Source organism: Chelmon rostratus, chromosome 16 (assembly GCF_017976325.1).
Source record: "Chelmon rostratus isolate fCheRos1 chromosome 16, fCheRos1.pri, whole genome shotgun sequence".
In the NCBI taxonomy this organism is placed as follows: domain Eukaryota; kingdom Metazoa; phylum Chordata; class Actinopteri; order Chaetodontiformes; family Chaetodontidae; genus Chelmon; species Chelmon rostratus.
The window spans coordinates 12,268,541-12,281,930 of NC_055673.1; the positions used below are offsets into that span (position 1 = coordinate 12,268,541).

The 13,390-nt window shown below is 42.4% G+C and overlaps 1 protein-coding gene across 1 annotated transcript; it reads right to left on the bottom strand.

Annotated features, from left to right (window-relative positions):
- Positions 1-724: 724 nt before the first annotated feature.
- fam8a1a (family with sequence similarity 8 member A1a) lies at positions 725-5,475 on the bottom strand. Its single transcript, XM_041955742.1, has 5 exons — positions 4,999-5,475; positions 4,616-4,736; positions 4,217-4,340; positions 3,026-3,165; positions 725-2,710 (listed from the first exon to the last, which is right to left on the bottom strand). Exons 1-5 carry the CDS (start codon positions 5,363-5,365, stop codon positions 2,566-2,568), a joined length of 897 nt encoding a protein of 298 aa, XP_041811676.1. The 5' UTR covers positions 5,366-5,475; the 3' UTR covers positions 725-2,565.
- Positions 5,476-13,390: the final 7,915 nt, after the last annotated feature.

Genomic DNA, 13,390 nt, shown 5'->3' on the forward strand with positions numbered 1-13,390 from the left:
TCTCTTCTCTTTAATGTGAAAAGAGCAAAACTGTGACTTGGGAGCGTACATGAAAGACAAGCAGCAGACATTATTGCTACTGTAGATTTATTGACATCCTGACGATGCAGTTTGGATGACTTTTGTCACGATCCCTAGCAGGAAGTTGGTCTGTTTTCAGTTTAAAGCCAAATGTTGACATTAAGGTGCATACCACGTGCCTGTTGTACCAGAGCGTGTAATGTCCTTTACAGGTCCTTAAGGAAAAAATAATCCCTGTAATCCTGGCTTCCTATAGCACAGTAGCTCAATCACCCACATGCTCAGGCATGGGACAAAGAAAATTGATTTCTTAATGTATTCTGAAAATCCTGTTCAAACTTTATTTAGCTAAATCAGCCGTTTTTACTCTTTGAACTCTGAAACTGCCTCAACTTTGACCCATAGATAATAATTGGCCCTTCCCTTATGTTTTAAACTTACTCAGTAGTTACTAGACACTGCACTGTGATCAGACACTTAGCATCTCAGCACTCGAACGTTTCCTCCATGCACAGCTGCAGCCCTTTGCTCAAGAGCTGTGCAGAACTAGGCTGTCAAGAAACATGCCCCCCCCTTCAATGATGCTGCACCGCCTTTGGATCAAGGACACCAATTAAAATTTCATTCCAGCAAGAGCAGAAACGTCATCGAGAATCTAAAAGAAGAAGCGGATTGTGTGGAATCTTTTGTTTAATCATCTTCAGCCACTTCCCCAGCATTTAATCAGTGTCATGCTCTAAATGCTCGATCAGCAGCAAGTCTTTTCATTTAGGGTTTGTCGCAAATTGACTGGTAAATTCAAATATCATGCACAAGGCAGCTAGAAAACTATGTGAATTAGTTTTTCTTTCAAATGTGAAGACATGGATATTTGAGAGCATGAATCAAATCTGACTGCAGCTTTAAGATTTTGCATAAATTGTGCACGGCTCAACAAGTACACAACATCCAGTGGTCATCAATTTAATACCAGAGTGGACAAATCAGGAGCTGCCTTTCAGCGCTGCCAATGAGATATTTGATAATATTGTTGATAAATAAGTCATTGTCAATTTTTATCCTTTTTCTTCTTCGTCTTCCTGATTGACTGCGTGTGTTTGGCATTCAGCATGAGTGTACTTGCTTAGCACAGCGCAAAAAAATTCATCTGATTCCAAAATTCAATTAAATACACCGAGTTACAACATTAAAACCACCTGCCTATTATTGTGTAGGTTCCTGCTCCATTAAATTCCCCTGTGAGGTGGGGCCTCCACCTGTTCCAGCACCTCCCACAGACACTCGATTGGACTGAGATCAGGGGAACTCTTTGTCATGATCCTCAAACTATTCCTGAGCAATTTTGGGAAAGTTGCAGGGTGCATTATCCTGCAGGGAATACCGCTGCCATTAGAGGGTGTTTAGGTAGGTGGTGTATATCAAAGCAACATCCATGTTTCCTGTCGGTGCTTTTAATGTTGTGGTTGATCGGTGTAAGTGGCCATACTGTGCAAACTCTACAGTAGACTGCTGAACCAGCATTATAGTATGTGAATTAATCATTTATAATTTTTAATACCAGAAGAGTTTTACAATGTGCATAACTAATAATCTGACATGAGCAGTGGTGTTCAGTAATCAGACAATCAGTGGTACTGCCCTGAGAATTACAAGTCTAAAGACAAAAAAAATGAGCAGGGAATTCACAAACATTTAACATTTCCTGTGTTTGAACCTCACACACTGGAGGCAAAAGTTATTGTTACATTTGACCATGGCCGAAAGATAGCAAAACATCACATTAAAATATCCATAGGCACAGAGAATGGATACAAATAAGCCTGCTGTTATTCTTCCTCAGTCTGAGTTCTTACAAATAATCAGAACGGAACAAAATAAACTATTAGCAAACCAAAAATTTGATTCACCATTATTACCTTGAAGAAAAGAACAATGCATTTAAGAAAATGCTGCAAACTCTAGAGCCCAATCACGTTTAATCCTGCTGTAAAAGGCCCTTTGTTTATAACTCTCATGCAATTATGGCATGTGTAAAATTATTCTGATGAAAAAAGTAGACAATCACTGTGAAATTTGGTGGCCATGTTGAGGTCTTTTCTGGTATGGCCACTGGGGGTCGCCAGAGTTACAAGTTTTTAAACTCTACACGCAGGGGCTTTAAACGTCGCAAAAACAAATAAACCATATCACAAAGCCAACAAATTCAGATCCACATCATATGAGGAAAAGTCTGCGGAAACACTGGACAGCAGCCAACATACAAAAGTCACAATACTTCAGAGGCTTTCCCGACAGCTTGTGTGTTGATTCAGCAGGTAAAAAAAACTTACACCAAAAGATGTAAAGCTGGATTCTTTCGATTCCAACGTACCGGGCCCAAACCTGCATGTATCCAATTTTAAAGTGCAGTGTGAGTCTGTGTTTGATCCAGTGAGGAGATGCGAAATGACTGGTTCAAATCTTCAAGACACCCAGCACGCACAGGCCTGTAGCACTCAGCCATTATCACGCCAAGCGTACGACAGTCTGCAGCTGCACGAGAGGCTATCTGCCCCCTCGGCGCTGGACTACAATGGTCCCTGCCACAATGTCGTACACAGTCCTGTTGTGCTGGAAGAAGAGGAGGGTGATGAAGACGGGAAAGAGGAAGGCGATGGAGAAGTTCTTATTCAGTGCCCTCACTGTAGAGCTAAGACAGTTAGGACAAAGAGACAAAACAAGACGTTAGATTGAGAATTCCCACACAGATGCTCAAAAGGTGTAAGAGACTATCAGAGAGCCTGGTCTGAGATTTAGACCTTGACCACACGTATACAGATGTTTTTTTTTTTTATTTCTGTCCTTCATTTTACAAAATATCTCCACACATGCGGGAACGCAACAACAATTCCAAATGCACAAACAAGCATTATCCAAACACAGCGTATGTCATATGTCGTTAAAATCAATACTTTGTTTCTTCTTCTCACTCAGAAAGAAACATATCCAGTGTGTGATCACTCACGCAGAGAGGGAAACATTCGACGCTGGGACTACGAGGACCCGGTTGGGTCGGACCAGAGTGGATGTGTCGCACGACACCACCCGCAGGCCCAGCAGGAATTTCCCCGGTGTAGCACCACCAGCACCCCAAATACAGATTGTCTGATTGGCCAAGAAGGAAAAAACACTTGCTTAAAGGTGAGAAGCACATTGTTAATAACCCGCCTACTTCTGACCATGCTAATAAAATGCATTGTACAACAGCTAACTTGTTAATGATATCACGCTGTCACACGAGGGAGTAAAAAGACAAGAAATTGAATTTTCAGGTTTACAAAAACAAGGTCAAAGGCTCAGAATGAAGAAAACGTGCCAGATGGCGTTAGTCTGAGCCCGAGTGTCCCAGTGCTGGTTCCCACCTGGGAGAACAAGCCACTGATGCGCGAGTTGAACAAGAGACGTGATACATGACTTCATCCCAGGCAACTATGAATGCAACGTTGCATCAGTGTCCTCTGTGGGAAGCACTGTTGTGTTGCAGATGAACCGTGACTCTTCTCATTAAACGAGAGCATGTGGCAACGAGGCACCGAATGTGAAAGGACAAAACGGGGAATGCTGAATGTTTTTACGGAGTATTTTCGTATTTTCTTTTGACTGTGAATAGAGATGATGTGTTGATGAGTGCTTCCATTCAACTGGGAAAATCCTGTACGCAGCATTACATTCATTTTGGACAATACATCGATAGTGTGATACACGATCTTGCTATCTAAGTTAACAATACAAACACCATTACTAAGTTTGATTTCTATCCAGCTAAAAATGACTGACGCTAATAACCAAAGTGGATTAACTGATTGAAAGAAAATTACTTGGCAACTATTTTGATAATTGATGAATCCATTCAATCAGTTTTCAAGCAAAAATGTCAAACATTTGCTGCTTCCAGCTTCTTAAATGTCAGGATTTGAGGCTTCGCTTTGTCATTTCTGATGTAAATGAGTCTTTGGGGGTTTGGACTGTTGGCTGAAGAAATGTCCACGTGTCTCTTCAGGCTCTGGGGAATTGTGATGAGCATTTTTGACAATTGTTTTGACATAAAAGATTAATCAATAATTATAACAATAACTGGCAGAACATGAGTACTCAGCTTGACATTGGTCTTCATCAGCTATGATACTTCATCTATATCACCTAAAACATGACTCACCTCATAGATGCACACTAGCACCCTGTAGACCAGAGCTACAGCCATCATCTTCTGCAGGTCCTCCATGGACGTGTTCTCATCGATCTCCTCCACGATGAAGTGGGTAATAAATTTGGCAATGTCCCTTTAAAGAGAGACACAGTATGCCTGTGTGAGGGCAGATCTGGGGAATGTTGAAACAGCTTAGCATTAAAGTAATGATGCAAACTCTTCCTTCATGCAAATGCTTTTTGCAGAAATGGCCCACAACCACACCACTGCCTGGTTACTGTGACCAAAACGATCACCGGGAACTGGAGCGTGGTTCGTTTAGACTCTGTTTGCAACACCTTCATTTGTCTATCCGCTTCACTTTGAACGATCTGTTTCCACTGAGCAGTGTTTAATGGCTTCACTCACTTCATACCACTCAGATGCATGATCCACAGCACGATGGTGGCCTTCACACAAAACAGGATGAAGAAGTCCACAGTCTCAGCCAGGAACCTCTGAAGAGGAGAGGGGATGGTGTACTCCCGCCCTGTGCAAGGCAGATGCAAAGAGGACGCTGTTGCTTTTTATATCACATATTTGTGCCTAATGTATACACTAATCACCTCGAATCAGTGACCAGCTGTTGCAGGTCTGCTGAAACCTACCAGAGGTTAACAGAGCACTCAGACTCCTCTAAGCATATAAGCCTGTTTCCACAGGGCCACTTACTTAAGCCTGCCTCTCACCACACTTATAGAAAATAAAGCCCACCGATCACTATGGCAACCGTCTGTCACACTTAGCCGTACCTGCCTGAGGTGGATTCCCATTCTGCTGCTGGGCTGGCCGGGCATCAGAAGCTGGGGTCGGGGTCGCTGGGAGACTGAGGGGATACTGGTAGCTGTACCAGTTTCCGGCGTCAAAAGCCGGCTGTCCGCCGCCCGAGGTTGCGGCATGTGTACCCGGTGTCTGAGCGCTCGTCCCCGGTGGATGGAAGCTGCACGGCGGCGGGAAGGCGGACAGAGTCAGCCAGCTCTGCCAGTTGGCGTAGCCCCAGTAATACTGCCACATCCAGCGCTGCAACTTTGCGCAGTATTCCGCTGTTGCGGTGGCGGGCGGCTTTAGGTCGCTTTCAGGGGCCTCACGCCGGATGTCACTCGTCGTGGTCGCAAACATGTCTGACCCAAGTTCACACTCTTCCCTAATTTGACCTGAAAGTCTTTTTTAAACGTCTCTATTATCTGTTTTCCTCCGTTCATTAGCTCTCTGTAGGTTCCAAACCGAGCGCTGGCTAAGCTACCGGTACGTGTATGTAAATACAGGGATTTCCGGGACCTCTCGACGTTAAACATTACTCTCCAGATCGGTGTCATTGTACAACATTTCAGGAATTCAAATGAGGCAATAATGTGTAATTTAGCGCTTACCTTGTATGTGCAACAGATATCAGCGAAATACCATCATGATGTGGAAATAGCTAACATCAGTCCCCCCCTGTTGGCATTAATGGTATGATCCATTTAAAGGCGCTTCCTGAGTATTTGCTTTATGTTTAACAGCTCCATCATCAGGCACAAAATTCACTTTCTCATAGTATCTTCTACTAACAAAGACTATTTATAGAACCATTGCTAAAACAATATATATATATATGTTAAACTTATAATAAGTACACAATATTATAATAAAAAAATGCAGTATATTTAACTTTTTGGCTGTTTAGAAAGAAATTAAGCTTTTATTCTTTTCTTTGTGTTAGTCCAAAACATACACTGTACACATCTGCTCATTTCACTACGACCAGCATGTCTCTTGTCAGATGTAGTTCAACTATCTATCACCTTCAAATGTTTTAGTCTCATCACTCTGAGCTGGATGATTAAATAACAGAAATATACTAGCTGTCAGAAATTAAATAGGTTCTACAAAGCAACAGTATGAAGATCTTATATTTACCTTTTAGTGAAATGAGGAACTAAGTAGCTTCCTTTTTTAAAATCGAGTGAGTGAGTGACTCTGCAATCACTCTATACACATCTACAAGACAAACAGGTGTCGAAAAATAAACACACTGCTGCATAAAGATAACTGTCCTTCCTCTTATTACTACCTCAATGAACACAATCTTTCAGCTGCACCACAAGAGAGCAGCAGAGGCCAGCTGAAACATTTTCTAGCTGCATTTGTCATTGTATCTTGTTTGCCTTGGGTCAGGTATATGAACATTTTTATGCTCATGCAGTTTTTGATCGTTATCTGGACATTGGGGGGGGGTGCGAGGCAGGAGTTTTAGGCTGCAGCCACTTTCGGGGATCTCAAACTTCTGAGTTCATTGACAAATCAGTTTTGCTGCAGAGGCCATCAGGGTCAAAAACTCCAAACTATGTAAAAGCTGCTGCGGAAATGGCTTTGATTCAAAAGACCTACTGACCAGTCAGCTGATTTTACTCGCGCACACACACATGCACACACACACACACACACACTCACACACTCAGTCTCTCTTTTTCTATAGGCCCCTCTTTCTCAACATGCAAGAGTTGCTCACTCATGTCTCCCACTCTCTCCTCCATTCCACCTTTGCTCCTACTTCTCTCTGTCTCTTTCTTTGTCTCACCCTTTCTCTCATTTTACTCCCCCTGCCCTCTGACTACGAAAGGGGGGGTGGTGTTGTATTTGCTGACTGGGCTGGCCCGGCTCTGTGGGTTAGGTGTTAGGTCCGCCAGTTCTAAATGATTGTGCCTGGGCCAATGAATGGAGCCAGTGAGGCGGACTCCAATCCGACCCCAATAAGCGTTATCCCTGTCGACAGAGGCCATGCGATGACTGTGCCCAAAAGTAATCGGGCCCAAATAAAAGCTGCGTCCGGCAAACGCTGACCCCCATAGAACCCAACAACCTGGTGGGATTAATGCTGTGGAGGTGTGTGTGTGTGTGTTTGTGTGTCTGGGAGAGTGTGTATGGTAGGAGAGGGGTGAGTGGAGAGGGGAGTTTGGGTGAGGGGGTTTCTGGACTAGCAGCAGGTGGACAGTGTATCAAACAGAAAGTAACTGAGTACATTCAGCATCTTTTTAAAGAAATGCTTTGATGAGACTCATTACTTTTCTTTTCCACACACATTTACTCCATCAGATCTTACGGCTGCAGGAACAAACAAGGAATATGTTTGTATGCAGAATATTTAAGCTCACAAAATGTGATACATTCTCACTGTTTATGCCTGCTGATATGAACTTATCAACACACAACACTAAATATTATCCATGCAGTGATAGCTTCACCACTGGATTTACAGCCTTAAATGAAGTGAATTTAATTGTTCATCCTACACCTCACTGAAAAAGTATGTGCTGAACCATTGTTAAGATGTACAAAAAAACAAGTTTGCAATAAGAGCAACTAAGAGCACTGGTAGGCAAATCTTGTCTGCCAAATCACCGGGTGATAAGGGTATCTTTATCAAATATTTGACACACTGCCGCATCAACAGAGCTCACAGCGCGATACGTATCGTCTAAAATCAGAGCCAATCTGTTCTACCTTTACTCTTTTGAGTCAACTCAGGTTGATAGCATGGTGAAAGCCAGGAGATGACCATGCTGCCACTACATGAGTAGTTTGAGCAGCGAAAAGTTGTGCAAACTCTAATGTCACACAAGGCACATGCTCCTCTGGTGGGGTCAAGTTCACTGTAGAGGCACATGACACCTTCCTTTTTTTCATCTGTAGCAGCTTTGTGAGTGGACGTTTGCATCTTCATTTTTTTCTTAATGTCACAAGGAAATTGCTTCTTCTACTATGGCTGCAGCCTCAATGCTCGCACACACTATCTGTGCTTACACAGTGCATGGAAGACATATCTGATAAATTTTTGGCCCTCAGAAAGTCAGTGCACAGCACTGAGAGTGTCGACAGACAGGAGGATGAGTGATGCACGTGACGTTCACACAGTTTATAGAAGAAAAAGTTTGCTGTGTCTGCACAGGATGTGTGCCATGCTCCTAGACATACACTCAGGGAACAAGGTCACCAAATAATTGCTCAGAAAGGAAGTCAATTTTCTGTCTATTTGGTCTTTGTGTGTGTGTGTGTGTGTGTGTGTGTGTGTGTGTGTTTAAGATGTGGTGTTTATATGTTCTCTTCTGACATTGCTGAGACCTTGACAGGAAAAATGATTCGCTCTTTCTGAGTTTCAACAGGTGAGCAGTGGTGGTGGATGTATTCAGGTCCCTCATTGAGGTAAAAGTACTAATGCCAAACGGTGAAAATACAATGTTACAAGGAAAAGTCCTGTATTGAAAATATAACTTAAGTAAAAGTATGTAAGTATAATCAGGAAAATGTACTTATGTACTTTCCTCCACTAATCAATTGATTGTTTGCTTTGTAAAAATTCTATAAATTACCCAGAGCCTCTCTGGGTACCTTCACATAGCTTGTTTTGTCCAAACCTCAAAATAACAAAAAATAGATGGAAATAATTGAAATAATTAAAAGTAAAATCAACAAATCTTCACTTTTGCGATGCTTGAACCATGAAATGTGTTTATGTGAAAACTAAGAATCAATCAATTTTCTGTTAAATGACTAATCGATTCATTGACTGCTGGGCTAATTTATTACAAAACGTCATATTTTATAAAATCTTTGTATGTTTTGTCTGCACACATCTCAAATAATAACTGTAGTGCAGAAGTACAATATTTCCCTCATGCAATGGAATAGAAGTAAAAAGTGGCATGAAAAGAAAACACTCAAAGTGAACTTGCACTTACAGTACAAGTACCTCAGTACTTGTACAAATAGCAAAATTTTCTCGCTTAGCATTCAGTCTGAGGTTCAGCTAGCTTAGCTTAGCATAAAGACTCCTGGAAGACACAGGAGTTTTAGAGGAGCTGCCGGAATTTAGGTTAGGTTAAGGTTAGGTGTAGGCTAGCTGTTTCCCCCTGTTTCCTTTCTTTATGCTAAGCTAAGCTAACTGGCTCCTGGCTGTAGCCTTCTTTTTAACTGGCGGATATGAGAGTTGGATCAAACTTCTCATCTAACTCTCACCAAGATGGTGAATAAGCATAAATGACAAACAACAGGTTTATCAATGTTGGTGGGTTTGTAGTAAATGTTTTAATGTTGAAAATATTTGCAAATCAGCGTCGAGCTTCTCAACAACCTGAAAACTTAAGAGAAAACAAAAGCAGAAAATAATTTAGTGAGTGAGCGACTGCCAAGAGATGCATCATACAACTAGCACACATGGAATCTTAGAGTATTTGTCTTCTAGCAGATTAACTATCAGAGGGCAAAATGAGTGACTCCCACAGCTATGTGAGACTTAGCCAGTTTACATTCCGCCTCCATAGATAGCAGCATATCTCAGCCAACAGTGATTTGGAACGCTCTCCAAAAATCAGCGACTCTTGGGTCTTAAAATTCATCATTCAAGTGTGTCAGAAAGCCCAGCGTCCATGTGGGAACTCAAGATTCAGGTTTCTGCAGATTTGGCTTTATTCTGTCCTCATGAGGTTTTCGTACTGGCATGTCGCCTTGTACAACCATGCACTGGTTTAAGCTGTTGGTGTACACAGAGGTTACAGAGCACTGAGTTATCCCGGTCAGAATGTGTCCACTGGGTCGCAGGGTAAAGAAATGAACACAGCATTCGTCAGTTGTCCGGAGAATTTGGGGAAGGGGGTCACTCATGTCCTGTTGTAAGAGCGCAGGGAGGGGAGCTGCTGCATGTATAAATTACTGAGACAGTTTATGTAATGGTGTAAATCACACTATAATGAGAGCAACAGGACCTATTCAAACACAGCCTTATAGCATCCAGTTCCATGCAGTTCTTTAGAGATGAATCTCTGTGATTCACTGATTTCAAGCAGAGATCAAACAGTGTGTAACTTTTACTCACGTTGTGACTTCACTGTTCACTATTTTCAAATTAGCTTTGATTGAATTGGTCTGATCAACACCACAGAAAACAGGAACAGGAGGAAAAACGGCCTCACTTGTTGAGACAGCAGAGGGAAGTCCTCGCTACCTTTGGCCCAGAGAGGAGAAACAATCCCTCTGAGATTCTGCTGCTTTGTCTTATATGTGTAACAGTGAGAACCAATTAAGTGAATTATGTCTGCTTCCCTGGAGCCCTGACAGGAACACCCAAGGGGAGAGCGAGAGTACGACTGCTCTCCCACCGGATCCAGCCTCAAGCAAATTCCCCTTCTCGTCTCCTCATCCTCCACCTAATCCTCTTTATTTCCTGCGCCCTCAACGTCTTGCTCACCTTTCTCCTGCAGCCGGCGCGCTGTGGCGAAGAGGTGAGAGGTCTGTTCATGTGCAGCATTGACACTCTGTTCCTTTTCCTTTCCTGTGCACCATGTGCTCAGCACCAAACAGCAGAGAGACAAAGTTTGTCACGATAGCTGATGAACGTAATGAAGCATTTAGCAGCTAAATAGCAAGATTTGTGAAGATATGGTGGAGACCAGAAGAACTCTTAAACTCCTAAATAGGAATCTGTCAGCTGACACATTCACAAACTCAAGTGATTGAAAAGTGCGTTAATGTAGTTTTAAGGGAAAGATGTTCACAAAAGCCAAAGAACAAGAGTGCAAATGGCTTAAATTTTGCACTTTTTACTTAATGTATAAATAACAAATCCTTTGAAAATATATAATACTAGCAAGTGTATTGTCTGACAAATTTGCAATGTTATGCTAATTGTTCAAAAAGGTTTCCAAAACCCTTTCAGCCAGACCAAGAGCAACATATCACGAAGCTGAAATTCTTGTGTGATGATACCGAAGTTCTTCTTCTGCTCCCTCGACAGCAAACAAAGCAACAGAGCTCTGCTGTCCACGTCGTTCTCATGTCCCTGAATGTTCCACCATCTCTCATTTCACTGCACTGGTGTCGGGATCTTAACGTTTAGCCAGATGCTCTACTTTCCCTTCCGCTTTCATCACTCCTCAAAAATGCCTGACAAGCACAAAAGGCTAACAGCAAGAGTGGACCCACAGAAGGTGCTTGTGTGTTTAACGTGCAGCTGTGCATTGCGGGGAAGGCGGCTGAGTTCTTTCACACGGGCGTCCACTCAAACAGCTGTAAACCCACGGACCTCAGATTTATGGTGAAGTTTCATAAAGAAATACAGTCCTGTTCTACATACACGGCTGCTTCACAGCTTTTATGGGAGCGCTGGTATCGTACACTGACGAAGCTCTTACATTACCATGACTATCCATCTATCACCATGGCAATAAACCTGGAGAAAGAAAACTTTGTGGTGGTTTAATAAATCTCACCGGACGGGCTCAGGGAGGTGTTTTGCTGTTTGGGTTTATGCTGCTCAAAGGCCTGTTGACAAGCCGCTTGGGGAAAGGTCAGCTTGTGACTAACAGCTTCCGTTTCCTCCCGCCTATCAGAGGCTGCGGTTATCTCTCCGCTGCATTGTCTGGAAGTGCCTGTTGCCTTCAGCACGTCTCAAAGTGTCCATCAGGCCAACTTTCCTGATGGCCTATTGTTTTTTAGGAAAGTCCAAACTGTCTGTGCTCAGTCTGTGACGAAATGTACCATCAGTTACTTAATGTATACAAATATAGCATTGATGACGTTCTTACTGTAGATAAGGAACGTGGTTAAAGCATGATGGCATATGCTAAAAGAAATGACTTCGCTCTCTACGTTGGTTGGTTTGACCCCCTTTAATCGTCATAACACCAGAACGTCCAGACAGTCTGAGCTTAACTCGCTCCTGTTTCATCCTCTGCCTGCACTTCCACGACTTGATAAAAATTGTAAACCATGAAGCCATGGCAGACAAACAGCATCGTCTGACCTTTAGAACATCAACACCATTCAGCCACAGCACCTGCAACAGAAGGTCAGTGTGTCTGCGTGTGCGTCTGTGTGAATACTTGATGCACGGAAACCATAAGGAAGCATACTTTTCCATTATTTTATCCACCGAGGTCGCTTGAAATCATCCTCTGTTTGAAAGGGGACAAACAGAATATGCAGATAATAACACAAAGCAGTAAGACACAACAGCCAGAAGTGTTTGGATTTGGTTGCATTGTTTTTGTTTTTGTTTTTTGGAGGGAGTGTTGTATGTGTTTGCATGTATGTGTGGAAGTGTGTTGGGTATTTATATATGCGTAAGTGAGAGTGTGTGTAGGTGTGTACAACCCTGATTCCAGAAAAGCTGCAAGGCTATGACACATAGTCAACTGAAAACAGCGCAAAGACAATATATTTAATGTTTTACCGCATTAACTAAACTGATTTTTGTAAATATCTGTGTATTCTTTTTTTGTGATCAAATTTTTACTTTATTGACAGATGCATATGTAGCAATACAGGAAAAGATGACAACCAGTGCCTCTGAAGAAGAGCAATATGCATGCCAAGAATAGAACAATAACAATAGAAAATAATTAAAAGACCATAGAAAGGGAAAGAAAAAAAAAGGGGGGGGGGGAATCCCACCCCAGTCCAGGCCACAACTCCTAGGAATAATTAGTTTAATAGGCTTTTGAGGTGTACAGACAGTGATTGCCACATTTCTAATGTTTTCTCTTTCGCCCCATGCACATGGGCTGTTGATAGTTCCAGGTACACAATATCTAGATACGTAAGAGCCCATATTAGAAAAGAAAGCAAGTATGGAGGCTTCCAACGCATGGCCACCAGCTTTTTTGCTGCTGTAAATCCAGCTAATAATGCTCTCTTTTGGTTCAACGTTAAGCCCAAATTAGAATATCTGTGTATTCTAAATTTGAAGCAGCAACATGTTTCAAACAAGTTGGAACAGCAGCAACGAAAGACTGGGAAAGTTGTGGATGTCGATTGGTAACAGGTGATAGTGTCATGATTGGGTATGAAAGGAGCATCTTGGAAAGGCTCAGTCGTTCACAAGCAAGGATGGAGCGAGGTTCACCACTTTGTGAACACATGATTGGATAAAGGATGATACTACAACTATTTTAGGGATGAGTATGTAGAATTAATACATTTCACAGCTGCACTGATTTCAATAATGTGATAATTTGGTGTTTAAAATTCATTTTCAACTCACAGAAGTTCCGTTCACCCTCTTTGTGCTGTGGCTGTAAAATAAACCGCTCTGCACGTTACAGAGTCACCGAGTTCTTTCCGAGGGCCGAGCACAAAGGATGCTTGATGTGAACAAACAGATCTGCAGTA